The sequence below is a fragment of the Prionailurus bengalensis genome, chromosome A1 (assembly GCF_016509475.1).
Source record: "Prionailurus bengalensis isolate Pbe53 chromosome A1, Fcat_Pben_1.1_paternal_pri, whole genome shotgun sequence".
NCBI classification, from domain to species: Eukaryota; Metazoa; Chordata; class Mammalia; order Carnivora; family Felidae; genus Prionailurus; species Prionailurus bengalensis.
In genome coordinates, this window is record NC_057343.1 from 22,961,571 (window position 1) to 22,976,861 (window position 15,291).

Genomic DNA, 15,291 nt, shown 5'->3' on the forward strand with positions numbered 1-15,291 from the left:
AAAAAAAAAGACTATGAAAAGTTTCAAATATATACTATAAACCCTGAAATGAATAACACAAAAAAGTTATAGCTAACAAGCCAACAAATGACAAAAAAGGAATCATAAAAAATGGCCAATCCAAACAAAGTCATAAAAAGAGAGGAAAGAGACAAAGAAAAAATGAGACAAGTGGAAACAAATAGCAAGGTGGCAGATTTAAACCCAACCATTTCAAAAACCACTTTAAATGTCAATGGTTTAAAAACCCCAATTAAGAGGCAAAGACCGACTCAACTATATGCAGCCTACAAGAAACCCACCCACATTAAATACAGTTGACCCTTGAACAACATGGGAGTTAAGGCTGCTGACCCCTGTGCAGTTGAACATCCAACTATAATTTTCATTTCCCCAAAACTTAACTACTAATAGCCTACTGTTGACCAGAAGCCTTCCTGATAATATATACAGTCGACTAACACATAATTCATTTGTTACATGTATTATATACTAAATAAAATGTTACTAAGAAAATCATAAGGAAGAGAAAATACACGTATAGTACTGTAGCATATTTACTGAAAATAAATCCAGGTATGGTGGACCCACTTACTTCAAACCCATGTTGTGCAAGGGTCAGGTGAATAAAGATACAAAGAGGTTAAGAGTTTTTTTTTTTTTTAAAGTATACAATGCTAAATACTTTTCAAAAGAGAGCTTAAGTGTTTATATTAATATTAGAAAAAGATTTCAGGGCGCCTGGGTGGCTCAGTTGGCTAAGCATCCAACTTTGGTAGGCTTAGGTCATGATGTCTCAGTTCATGAGTTCAAGCCCCATATCAGGCTCTGTGCTGAAAGCTCAGAGCCTGGAGCCGGCTTCAGATTGTGTCTTCCTCTCTCTTTCCCTCCCCCGTTCACACTCTGTATCTCTCTCTCTCTCAACAATAAATAAATATTAAAAAAAATTTTTTTTAACAGAAAAAGACTTCAGAGCAAAAAGACAGGGATAAAGAGAATAATTTCATCATGCATTAAATTAATAATATATGATACATATCGTGTAAAATATATTAATAGGAAAGTTTATTAAGTAATACTAAGATATAATAAAGTACAATAATAAAAGATTATAAACAATTTTCTGCCAGTTCAACAACTTAGATGGACACATTCCTTGAAAAACATACATTGCCCAAGCTCACTAAAATAGTAATAAAACTGAATTGCCCATATCTATTTAAAGAAATTGAATTTGTAGTTAAAAACCTTCCCACAAAAGAAAAAAAAAAAAACCTTGAGACCCATATGGTTATGGTTTTGCCAAACATTTAATAATATCAATTTTGTACAAACTTTACGAAAAAATTGAAGAGAACAATTTCCCAATTCATTCTATAAGGCCAGAATTATTCTGTCAAAACGTCCAACAAAAATTGAAGAAAAAAAAAATAGAAAAAGAACCCATAACCATAAAGAGAAAATACAGACCAATATCCCTTGTAAACACACAGTACAAAAATTCTTAAAAGTTTAGCAAATCAAATCCAACAATATATGAAAGGGATACTATATTATCATCAAGTGGAATTTATCCAAGAAGGGAAAGTTGTTTTAACAGGCAATATCAATAGTCTAATAAAGGAAAAATATGATCATCACGATAGATGCAGAAAACACATTTCAGAAACTCCAACATTTGTTTCTGATATTAAAAAAATCTCCGCAAACTAGGAATAGAAAGAAAATTCCTTAATGTGATAAACAACACCTAAGAAAAACCTACTCCTGACGTTATACTTAATGATAAAAGACAGAATGATTTCTTTCTAAGAGCAGGAACTCTTAGCACTTCTATTCAACACTGTATTGAAATCTTAGCCAGTGCAACAGACAAGAAAAAAAAAGCAAAAAGATTAGAAAGGAAGAAATAAAGCTGTCATTATTCACACATGACATAGCTGTGAATATAAAAAACCTATGGAAACTCAAAATGGGCAAAAAACGTAAAGAGACATTTCACTGATGATAAACAAATGGCAAATAAGCACATTTAGAAGACTTTCAGCAGCTATGGACTTTGGGTGATAATGATGTGTCAGTATTAGTTCACTAACTGTAACAAATGTAGCACTCTTGTGGGAATGGTGACAGTGGAAAAGGTTAAGCATTTATGGGGGCAGGGGGAATATTGGAAATCTCTGTACCTTTTGCTCAATTTTGTTGTGAACCTAAAACTATTCTAAAAAGTCTATTAAAAAAAATATTCCATATCATTAGCCATCAGAAAAATGTAAATTAAAACCACAATGAGATATCACTACATACTGAGAAAAATGGCTAATATTAAAAAAAAAAAAAAAGTAAAACCACCAAATGTTGGCAAAGATGCTGGGAAACTGGAACACGCATATATTGATGATAGTAATACAAAATGGTATAGCCACTCTGAAACAAAGTTTGGCAGCTCTTACACAATTAAGCATATATGACCACACCATATGACCTACATGACCATACCATATGGCCAGCAATTGCACTCTTGGTTATTTATCTCCCAGGAAAATGAAAACTGGTATCTATACAAAAACCTATACACAAATGTTCAAAGCAGCTGTATTCACAACAGTTAAAACCTATGAAGAGAGCAGGTATCTTTCAATGAGTGAATGGTTACACAAACTGTGGTCCAGCCATACCATGGAATACTACTAAACAACAATAATAAATTGCAGTGGGCTGACTTGTGCTCCCCACCCCTGCAAAACTCATATGTTGAAGTACTAACCTAAGTACCCAAGAATGTGACTGTTTTTTTAAGTCAGGACTTCAAAAGGGGTACAGTAAATTAAAATGAGGACATTTGGTGAGCCCTAATCCAACATAGTGTCCTTATAAGAACAGGAAATTTGGACACACAAACACACAAGGGAGTGTGTGCACAGGAAAACCATTTTAGAGCACAAGGAGAAGGCAGCCATCTGCAAGCCAAATAGAGAGGTCCCAGAAGAAACTAAATCTGCAGACACCTTAACTTGGACTTCCAGGCTCCAGAAACATGACAAAATTTCTGATAAGTCACCCAGTCTGTAGTATTTTGTTATAGCAGCCCTATCAAACTAATATATTGATATATAACTTCAATTATTCTCCAGGGAATTATGCTGAAAAAAGCCAATCCCAAAGGTTAAATAATGTATGATCCCATTTATATAACATTATCAAATTATAAAATATGTCAATTATTGAGTAAAGATCTTATTAAACACCTATGTATGTACTCCAACTGGTCTACTGATACGGTCAACATAATACTTAAAAAGATGATTATAATCACTGGCCATCTTTGGAAGATCTTACAAATTTTTAGTTTAAAAAGTAGTAAGTAAAAGCAAACCATAAATCTCTCATCTAGCCTTCCTTTCCTGAATAAACTACACTTTAGAATAAGAACAGTTAATAGAGGAAAGTTTCTCTTTACAGAATTACAATAGTTGAGAGAGGAATGATAAAGTTTTAGCAACTCCTATAGATCCAGTTAATGGTGATCAATAATTGCTTACATCAAAAAAAAAAAAAAAAAGAGAGAGAGAAAGACTAACAAGATATGTGCCTGCCAATTGGTATCCACAAAAATATCTCTGAAGTATTTCTTCCAGAAAATATCAAACCAGGATCTGATCAGGCCTCTAGGCCTGCTCTACTTCCAGGAAATACAGAGAATTAGACTTATGTTAAACAACGGAGGAGATGCAATCTGCAAAATACACACTGTAGGAAATTCCACAGGATAAACAATCCAGTTTCTTCAACTAAATTGTAAGAGAAGAAAGGGGGTAGGTAAAACCTACAGATTAAGAGATTTAAAACAGAAGTCAATCAATCACAATATATGAACTTTATTTTGATCCTGATTAGAGCACATGAAAAAAAAATTATAAATAATAGAGAAATTTTGAACACTGGATATCCGATAATAGAAAATTTGCACCAATTTTGTTAGATGTGATGAACAGAAGTCACTTTTTAAAAAGACAATGCATACTGAAGGGGTGCCTGGATGGCTCAGTCAGTTAAACATCCCACTCTTGATCTTGCAGTTCATGAGTTCTAGCCCCACACAGGGCTCTGTGCTGATAGTACAGAGCCTACTTGGGATATTTTCTCTCTCTCTCTCTCTCTCTCATAATAAATAAATAAACTTTAAAAAAAAATACAAGATCATGCATAGTGAGATATTTATTGGTGAAACAACATAACCTGAATTTACTTTAAAATAATCTGGAATCAGAGAGAAATATAGTTTGGCCATGATTTATAATTGGTTAAGAGGTATAGGAGAGTTCACACTATTAACCTATTTTTATAAATCTCTAAAATTCTCCATAATAAGATGTAAAAAATTAACCTTAGAAGCAGAATCAGAAATAAAAGAAGTTGCAAATAGCCTCTATCTGTAAGACAAAATATAACATTAATGTATATGTTCTTAAATGATTTTTTTTCTCAGCAATACTCACACGTAATCAGAATATGAGCACCATATTCAAAAAGAAAGGGTAAATATAGTACTAATAACTAGAAAATAACAGGTATATACCTTCTATTACACTTAATTTTTAAATATTCTGTTTTTTAAGTTTATTAAAAAAAACTCTTCGTATGTCTGTAGTATGTGACTCTTCATATGTCTGTAGTATAACTTACATGGAATGGCTACTGTTACTCCAATTCCAAACTATTCATTTTAATTATCTTTCTAAATATAATGACCCATATCACAAAAACAAATGACTCTATCAAGGGCAATATATTCATAGCTCTTGAATGGACACAGACACACGAAACCCTACGAGGACAGCATTCAGGCATCATTTCTGCTCTACAGATGAATAAACTGAGACTTGGAGAATCAACTAATTTATCTAAAATCCTACAGCTACATTGCAACTACTATAATCAAAACTTTCCTGCTTCAAGGTCCAAGGTCTTCTCCACTCTACCATGCAATGATTTAAGATGCAGAAGAAAATCAAAATTCTAACTGATTCACTGTAAATCCCAACATGAACAACACTCCTGGCCAATTGCTTAATGAAAAGTCCTTTATTTATATGTTACATGCAGTATGAATACAATCTAATGTAATGACAACAATCACTAATATTACATCCATTAAACGTTTATACAAAAAGGAAAAAACACTTTTCTAGACAAAATACCACAAACTTTCCTTAAGTTTTACCAAAATTACATCAAAATCATTACACATACATTTATAAATTCAACTATTTTCAATGTTTCTTTGGCTATTTTGGGGTCTTTCGTGGTTCCATAAACATTTAAGGACTGTTTGTTCTAAGCTCTGTGAAAAATGCTGTTGGTATTTTAATAGGAATTGCATAAATGTGTAGATTGCTTTGGGTAGTATAGACATTTTAATAATTTTTTTATTCTAATCCATAAGAATGTAATGTCTTTCCATTTCTTGGTGTCCTTTCAATATCCTTCCTCAGTGTTCTATAGTTTTCATAATAAAGGTCTTTCACTTCTTGGGAACTATCTTACTGTTTTGGGTGCAATTGTATATGAGATCTATTCCTTAATTTTATTTTCTCTTTCTGTTTCATTATTGGTGTTCAGAAATGGAACATATTTCTGCACATTGATTTTGTATCCTGTGACTTTACTGAATTCGTGTATCAGTTCTAGCAGTTTTTTGCTGGACTTTTGAGTTTTCTATATAGATAGAGTACAATGTCATCTACAAATAGTGAAATGATCATATGGTTCTTATCCTTTCTTGAAAAGCAAAGCTGGAGGTATCACAATTCCAGAATTCAAGTTATATTACAAAGCTGTAGTGATCAAAACAGTATAATACTGGCACAAAAACAGACACATAGATCAATGGAACAGAAAATGCATAAATGAACCCACAACTATATACTCAATTAATCTTCAACAAAGCAGGAAATAATATCCAATAGAAAAAAGACAGTCTCTTCACCAAATGGAAGAGGTGAAGAGAGCGCTGGGAAAATTGAAGAGCAACATGCAAAAGAATGAAACTGGGCCACTTTCTTACACCAAACACAAAAATAAATTAAAAATGAATGAAAGACAAAATGTGAGACAGAAAACCATCAAAATCCTAGAGGAGAACACAGGCAGTAACCTCTTTGACACTGGCCATAGAAACTTCTTTCTAGACAGGTCTCCTGAGGCAAGGGAACAAAAGCAAAAATAAACTACTGGGACTTGATCAAAATAAAAAGCTCCTGCAAAGTGAACAATCAACAAAACTAAAAGGCAATCTATGGAATGGGAGAAGATATTTCCAAATGACATATCTGATAAAGGGTTAGTATCCAAAATATATGAAGAACAAATAAAACTCAACACCCAAAAAACAAATAATCCAATTTAAAAATGGGCACAAGACATGAATAGACATTTTTCTAAGGAAGACATACAGATGGCCAACAGACACATGAAAAGATGCTCAACATCATTCATCATCAGGGAAACACAAATCAAAACTACAATGAGATACCACCCCATGCCTATCAAAAGGGCTAAAATCAACAACACAAGAAACAGCAGGTGTTGGAAGGATGTGGAGAAAGGAGTACCCTCATGCACTGTTAGTGGGAATGCAAACTGGTACAGCCACTCTGGAAAACAGTATGGAGGTTCCTCAAAAAGTTCAAAACAAAACTATCTATAATCCAGCAACTGCACTACTAGGTATTTACCCAAAGAATACAAAAATACTAATTCAAAGGGATACCAGATGTTTACAGCAGCATTATTTACAATAGCCAAATTATGGAAACAGCCCAAGCGTCCATCGACTGATGAATGGATAAATATGTGGCATATATACACAATAGTATATTACTCAGACATAAAAATTACAATTACATGGATGGAGCTAGAGAGTGTTATGCTAAGTGAAGTCAGAGAAAGAAAAATACAATATGACTTCACTCATATGTGGAACTTAAAAACAAATAAGCAAAGGGAAAGGGAGAGGCAAACCAAGAAACAGAATTGGTCTGGGTGAGTGGGAGGATAGGTTAAATAGGTAATGGGGATTGAGGAGTGCACTTGTGATGAGCACCACATGCTAAATGTAAGTGATGAAGCATTATATTGTACACCTGAAACTAATATTACACTAATCATGTTAACGAACTGGAATTTATATAAAAACTTTAAAAAATTAAAGTATTTTAACTGATTCTTAAGTTCTCTTAAAAATTATATTAATATAAAATTTTCGAGGGTAATTCTTAAGTCAAATTATTCTGGCTGCATGATTTAATATAGGCCTTCATTTACACTAACAAGTGTTTTGTATGCATAAAGTTATTTAACCCACATTTTAACTCCAAGATCCAGAAATTATTGTTAATCCTTTATACAAATAACAAAACTGAGACTGGGAGATTTTAGGTAACTTGTTCAAGATCATGGAGGTAGTAAAAGGTAGAACTGAGACTTGAGTCAGTCTAGTCTGATGACAAATCCTTGCTCTTAACCCATCCTTTATTCCAATAAATATCACCTACTTTCAGTTTCCAGAGTTCCCTGAGTTATTAAATTCCTTCTCTTGTTTCAAAGAAGATAACCAACTGCTATCTAGAATAGCTAGAACAGAACAGCTGCATCAGAAACTGGTTAATTTTGTCATTACATTCACTTGTCTGCACACACTGTTACATTCTCCCTTAGATATTGTATAAACAGAGGTTAAATTCTCAGGCCAACCCTCAAAAAGTTAAATATCCCTTAAAATAATATTTCTACATAAATGTCTGGTATTTATAACAGGATAATACCATACCCTCCTCTGTCATACACCCTGCAAAAAAAAAAAAAAAAAGTACCCAATATCCCAAAGATAACATGAAATTCCTTGTCTTCCTCCAGCATACCACCAAGAATGATTTCACATCCCCTAGTCCCCTCATCAGCTCCATTAGGAGAAAAAACATAGGGTAAGAAAGTAGTAATATTTACTTGTACTTGTAGTCAAGTCTGAAGCCTAAAAGTGCCTCAATGATGAAAACTATTACTGTTATAGTTCAGTACAAAAAAAGTTTTGTGTGAACTAGCCTGGAAACCTAATTACTATATTGTACTTACAAAGACCGGGAATATAACCCACTCATAAACTGGAAACTATATTCACCAATTCTCTCTATAATCTACTACTCCTTTCCAACTTTCTGAAAACTAAAAGCCTAGCATTTATGAGTGAGAGGTGACAGAGCTATGACTATCTTTAACTGCACATGCACAAAAAAACTTTGTTACATGAAGTACCCAAATCAGTGAAAATATACATTAGATCCTTTGGGACGATAATACCAAAGTCATTCATCCAAGATACTTCAATATTCCTCCTTTTTTAGTAAGGAGTTCCAGATTATATTCAGGTCTTTGAAATTGGATTCATTTTCTCTTTTTTATTACCAGATGCTATTGCACTGAATGCTTGTGCACAATCCCCCACAATTCATATCCTTAAAACCTAATGCCCAATGTGATGGTATTGGGAGTTGTGGCCTTTAGGAAGTGATCAGGTCACAAGGGCTCTGTCCTAATGAATGGGACCAGTATCCTTAAAAAGAGGCTCAAGAAAGCTGCCACCCCTTCCACCATGTGAGGCCAGTGACATGGCACTGTCTATGAAACAGGAAATAGGCCCTCACACAGAGAATCGGCCAGCACTATGATCTTGGACTTCCCAGCCTCCAGAACTGTGAGAAATAAATTTCTGTTGTTTATGAGCCACCCAGTCTGTGGTATCTTGTTACAGTAGCCCAAATGGACTAAGATACCAGATTTTGTAATGGTCTTAAATATTTTTATGATATACAAAAACATATTTTGTTGTGTTAATCTGATCAGTAAAACCAGACAGATATGTACACTAATATGATGCTGTTAAAAAGTAAATTCATTAAAAGTGTCTGTCTAGAGTGTAATTTAACTATCAAAAGTTTTATAAATATTCATAGCTTTTGACACAGTAATTCAAAATGTATTCTAACAATCAGAGTTTCACTCATTAAATTATCAAGGGCTTACCTTGTGCCAGGCATTATTCTTCTGAATAAGGATGTTTATCACATCATTTTATGTGCCAAAAAGTTGGGGGAAAAAATGTCCAATAACAGTAAGAGTTAAAACATCAAAATCTATCTAATGTATTAAATATTATAGTACCATCGGAAACTATATTATTAAATATCAGAAAATATTTAACAATAAAATGCTCATGTTGAGAAAAAAATTGTATAACAAGATACAAAACTATTATATGTAACTATGTATAACTACATGTATGATCCCAAATCTGTGTTCTAAATGTTCTTAGCCAGAGACCTTGGTCAAGTTACTTAACCTCACTCTACTTCAGTATCACCTTCTAAAAATTTTACATGTAAAACAAAGATTTTTTTATTTCATATCTCAATGGATTGTTGAATGGGTTGTTTGCAAAATGCTTATAATATTCCTCCAGTACATATAAAGCACTAGGAATTATTTGCTGGTGTTAGTAGTGTTAGTAGTATCACACATATACACACACACACCTCTGAAAAGAAAAAAATGGAAAAAATATATCAAATGCTATCAAAGATTCTAAATTCTAACAAAACCAATTCTGAAACAATCAGGAAATTTAAATACTTACTTAAATTTAAAATTTAAATTTTGATTTATTTAAATTTATTTAAATTTAATTCAATTAAATTTAAATTTATAGAATATTAAAGATTATTTTATAAGGTATGGCTTTGCTTTTCAATAACTCTTTGTACCAGAGTAAAGTATATGAATAAAATATATCATCTAAGATTTGCTTTAAAATACTTTGGAGGGGGGGCGCCTGGGTGGCTCAGTCGGTTGAGCGTCCGACTTCGGCTCAGGTCACCATCTCACAGTCCGTGAGTTCGAGCCCCGCGTCAGGCTCTGGGCTGATGGCTCAGAGCCTGGAGCCTGCTTCCGATTCTGTGTCTCCCTCTCTCTCTGCCCCTCCCCCGTTCATGCTCTGTCTCTCTCTGTCCCAAAAATAAATAAATGTTAAAAAAAAAAATTAAAAAAAAAAATACTTTGGAGGGGTTTATATCAGGAGATTTAAAAAAAAAACTTTTAATGCTAAAAAAAATTTTTAATGCTAATCAGAATAACATAATTATTACTGGATAACATAATTATTACTAGCTTTTCTTTTCTTTATATTTTTCTATTTTCCAAAATAATTTTTTAAACGAGAAAATTTTTTTCAAAAAATGTTAAGGAAATCCTTACCAACACTCCATCCACAGATGAAACTTTTTCCCAAGTAAACCAAGCTCTTTCTCTGACATGATCTGGTATCTTTAATTTCTGACATAATGCAATAAAATCAGGTTCTTCAGTTTCTTCAAATACAAGCCTGCCAGATAAAAATAGATATATAATAGGCATATACTTACAAATCAAACTAATTAAATATTTGTTTCAATGGTTTGCATATAACAGCACTGTTCTGAAAAAAAGCATCACTAACTACTTTAAAATCTTATTTATCTTTGAAGAAAACTACAGGTAGAATTTTAAACATATTTATCTTTTTTCATAGTCTTTCCAACAAAAATACCACACAATGAAAAAGGTTTGCTGGCCTGGTGAATCACATACACTTCAGCACAAAAAATAGCTTTGTAAAAGTAAGTAAGCATGATAGCTAAAGCTGTATGGGAAAACTGGGATGACAATAACAGCAAAAAGAGGAAAGCCCATAAATAAATTTCAGAATCAATTTAGTATCAGCGACTTTGCTAAAATACAGTCTACACTTAACCAATGTCTCATATAATCTACCTACTAGCATTTCTTACGTAACGATTAACATAAACTATTGCTATGCTTATTTTATCCTTTTCTCCTCAATCTTCCTTACCCATTATAGGTAGTCAATAATTTCTGTTGGCTAGTTCCTGTTCATTCATTTAATGTCTCACACCTAACAATAATAACTAGTGTGAGGAATAGCTACTAATTTTTGAGTATTTACACTAACCCTGTACCAAGTACCTTAAATGCACATCAGCCTATTAGATAAGCACTCTTATTATTCTTCTTTTACAGACAAGTACCACATCAGAGAAGTTAAAGTACTCAACTAGGCAATGGCCAGTAAGTGGGAAACACAACAGTTTAATTCCATAACCCATGTCCTTGACCACTATTCTAGACTGCCAACCCTCCTTCAAAACATAATTAACTTTTGGTTACACCACCAAGGGGGGTGAAGTGCTATTCCTAGTGAAGGTTTCCCTTCTGACTTCACCACTTAAGCCAGATAAAATGCAACAGAAAAAAAGATCTCAGCTGTCAAGGTGGAAAAAATCTCACTGAAAAGTGCAGGTGGAGTGGGCCCTGAATCCACCCCTAAGCAAATTGCTAGGCTTCAGACTGCCAGCCAGTAGTTTTACTCTTGCTTAGCAGCTAATCTGCAGAGCTGAACTGCCCATACTAATGAAAACTTTTGTGGGTAAGGATAATCAAGAGTACAGTGTATTTTGTATGGTTTGGACTTAACAGGAGAATTTTTGGTAGTTCCACCACTTAAAGATGAATAACAATGTTGGGTCGGGGAAGAAAGGCCTTCTTTTCCCAAGTGATGGCCATAATTTCAGTATTTCTGGCTACCCTACGATAATTGAGAATGCTTCCAAAGCTCTATGGGTAACAGGGGATTCTTTAAGGTATATTTACTGCTTTTTCCAAATGCCAACTTTCAAGTATTGGATACATCAGAGCTTAATCAGAAATTAAACTTCTGTCTTCTCCCAGAACGTTTCAGATTTTTTTTTAAATAGTATGATTTTTAACTGACCCATAACACAATCCACTTAAACAGATGTATTTTCAATAGCCTTTCACAAACCATCCCAAAAGCCCATTCCTATCTTTTGCAATATGCTTGAACTCTGTATCTGGAAAGTTGAAAGAAAAGGACTTGGTAAAGGACAAAAATGGAGAGGAAGTGGTGAGGGAAAGAAAGGAGTTCCATTTCCCAGCAATCTACGTGTAGTCTCAAAGCAGGACCAGTACTGACAATAATAATGGCAATCATACTCTTTCAACCTTAGCTTTTTAACCATAAAGTATCACCATCAAGAAAAATAGGATGTCTCAGTACAATAAATATCTCCCTGTCATGTTCTACTCGCTTAAATTTAGATTCCACTTGGGGAAGAAAAAAAAGTTTAATGTGAGCACATGAACATCACTAATTTCGTACCCAAACAAAAAAGAAAGAGAGAGAGAGAGAGAAACACAAGGATGTTTGTTGTCTGGCTCAAAGGCAAAATGTAAAAAAGAATGAAAAATGCTGAAGCTTAACATAGAAGAGTTTTATGCGACAGGAATAAAAGTTCAGAAACTTTCAAGCACTTAGACTAAACGTCTCACAAAACTTTTGCCCATACGCCAGTTCCTCTCAAGTGTTATGACCCTCCAGTCACTACTGATGGCTCTGAATCCCCAAGACCTCAAAGCACTGTTACAAGGAAACGCCACAAAGCACCTCAGCCGAGTACACTGCGGGCAACTGACACGCAGAAGAACCCTGCACTTCACGTCCCATAGCTTTCCTGGTTGGCATTTCCAGGACTGGGCTTCGGATGCAGTGCACGCCCAGAGGAAAACACTTTCAGCTGTTGCATCTCAGGAGACCAAAACAGAAAGTCAAACACCACCACCGAAATGTAACAAATCTCAACAGGAGACAAACTCTCCACCAGACACCAGCCCGTCATTTTTCTTTTTTGCGTTCGATGGCGCCTCAAAAACACCCTCCGCCGGCGAGCCTTTCCGCCTGGAGGAGGAAAGGCGGCACCTGTCACTTTGCTCAGGGACCCGAGCCCCACCCGCCCGACACCTGTCAAGCTGGAGCCGAGACCCTTCCCGGATTCCCTCCCCTCGCTCCCGAAGCCAGACCCCTGTCACCCCCGTCCAGGCGCTCCGCGGTGCTGGGGGACAAGGGAGAACCCTCCTCCCGCCGGGACGCGGCAGCCGGCGGAGACGCGCCCCCGCCTAGACGCTGGGGTGCCCGCCCCGACGCACTCTCGAGGCGCCCTTCTCTCGAGACGGCCGCCGCGGCTCCGCTCGCTCACCTGGGCAGAGGCAAGTCCTCGGGGCCGCTGTCCTGCTCGGGGTCCTCTTCAGGAGGGGGCGGCGGCGGCGCCGGGGGTTCGGCGGCGGCGGCGGCAGCGGCGGCTGCGGCTGCTGCTCTCCGGGGGGTTTTGGGCGGCATGACTCCCCCCCAGGGCGGGAGCCAGTGAGTGGTGGCGAAGAGCCGGGGAAGGAGGACGCGCGCACTTCGGGGCACGCCCCGTCCTCTCCCGACTCCCGTTACAAAAATAATTTGAACGTCCCCTGAGAGAAACCGGACAAGCCCTCCCCCGCCCGGCAACCGAGCGCCGCGTCCAACCGCGGGAAAACGTCACTTCCGCCCGCGGCGTCACGTCCGCGAGGCTCCCGAGCCCGCCGGCGTCGGGAGGGAACCGGGGCGCCCAGCGGTGTGCTGGGCGGGGGCGTGAGGTCGGGCGGCCCGGGCGTGGGCCCCCCCGGCCTGGGCCGAGGCACTCTCTCTGAGGCAGCCGCCGCCGCCCGGACGTGTCTCTACTCGAAATTCTCCCCTCCAGGCCTGGGTGCCGGTAACGGGGCACTGCACAGTCTGGGGCGTGAGATTGGGCCCCGTTTTTATCTGTGGGTTGATCTGGGGCTGCACGCAGCTCAGGCCCCGCCGGGAATATCAAGCCTGTGCACCCAGGGCGGGCACGCCCCTCTCCCTCCGTGGGCGGTGCCGTCCCTCTGTACCACGCTCCTCCCGCCCAATCCGTTACTCAGAATCGGCCAAAACAAAAACAAACCTTTGTGGAATGCTTGATGCAAACAGAACTCTGAGGATCACTGGGAGATGGAAAGTGTAGAACAATTACTGGCCTTTTAGGATCGCTGTTTACGGAAGGAGAGAGGAGGAGTGCGCAAAGAACAGATTGTAGTGTGATAAATGTTTTAATAGCGGTGTAAAGAACGAGGCACCATCGAAATGTCTATGGGACATCTTCAGAGAAGCGGTGGCAGCTGAATGGAAGTTTGCCAGGCAGACCTAACATGTAAGGAGGGCTTACTATGTACCAGGGGTTGTGCTGGCCATTTTAACTAATTATCTTAATCCTCAGAAACAACCCTTTGAAATGAGTAGTAGTATCATTTCTGTTTCCAGATGGGGAAACACGCTCAGAGGAGTTAATTAATTTGCCCAGCATTACAGAGCTGATGGGTTGCCGAGGATTTGATTCTGCTTAACCATTACGTTGTGTTGACAAGGAATGCGCCCACAAGAGAGGAGCATGTGCAGAGGCACAAAGACATCAGAGAAGAGCTTGCTAAAAGAGCTTACACCATCAAACTGGTTTAAAAGCTGTGTCTCTTCTGTGTCTTAATATTTACTGTAATAATAGACCGTCTAATATGAATACATGGTTTTCTCTCTTTGGCAGACCCAGTGGATTGCCCAATCAGAACTTCCCAAGTGAGGCACTGTGAATACAATATAGCCGTGTTCTGATGTGAATCCCCTCATCCTTGGAACAGCTGAACAGAGCTGAGGCAGGGGGAGCCTTCAAGCAAGTCATGGCTGCAAGCCTCTTGGGTTTATTTTAGCGATTTGCACAATTTGCATCTTCTGTATATACCATGATATATGTCAGGATGTGAAAAGGGTTGGCAGTCATTTGCCTACTCAACAGCCAGTCTGGCCCAAGTTCAGGAAAAATCTCTCTGGGGCCAAAAGCTTGTCAGAAGTAGGGCTCACACCCAGCCTCAGCTACAGAGAATGAGTACCATCAAAGTGGTAATTTTACTCACCTGCCTGGGTTAGTGTAGGCTAACTAACTAACTGCTCAGGATGCAGTTTTGGTCTTTGCAGGATCAAAGGCTGTCTGCTGGCAGCCTGATAAAATGAGATACAGAGATGACACAGTTCTTCTGCCCTTAACTATTTCCATGAGAATGTGACACTTAAACAGTTGCTGCAGCCATTGTGGCTTCAGGCAAGCTGACCTGAGGATAAGGCAGAAATGTTAATGATGTTAACAGTAATAATAGCAAAAAAATCTGCCTCCTCGGTGACGACTGAGTCTGACTTGACCAACTCTGGGGCTGACCTCAACTGAGCTGGGGTTTTCAGTTGTTTCTACCAGAAAGCATTGTGACTGATAACATTTGCCCTCTGAG

At 37.5% G+C, this 15,291-nt stretch overlaps 1 protein-coding gene across 1 annotated transcript in view; it reads right to left on the reverse strand.

The window, feature by feature from the left end:
* The window catches only part of RB1 (RB transcriptional corepressor 1), a 180,128-nt gene extending 166,330 nt beyond the window's left edge, over positions 1-13,798 (reverse strand). Inside the window, exons 1-2 of the mRNA XM_043578450.1 lie at positions 13,164-13,798; positions 10,309-10,435 (exon numbers count right to left, since the gene is read on the reverse strand). Coding sequence (XP_043434385.1) covers positions 10,309-10,435; positions 13,164-13,303 — 267 coding nt within the window. The 5' untranslated portion in view covers positions 13,304-13,798. The remainder of the gene's footprint in view (positions 1-10,308; positions 10,436-13,163) is intronic.
* Between the last annotated feature and the right edge of the window lie 1,493 nt (positions 13,799-15,291).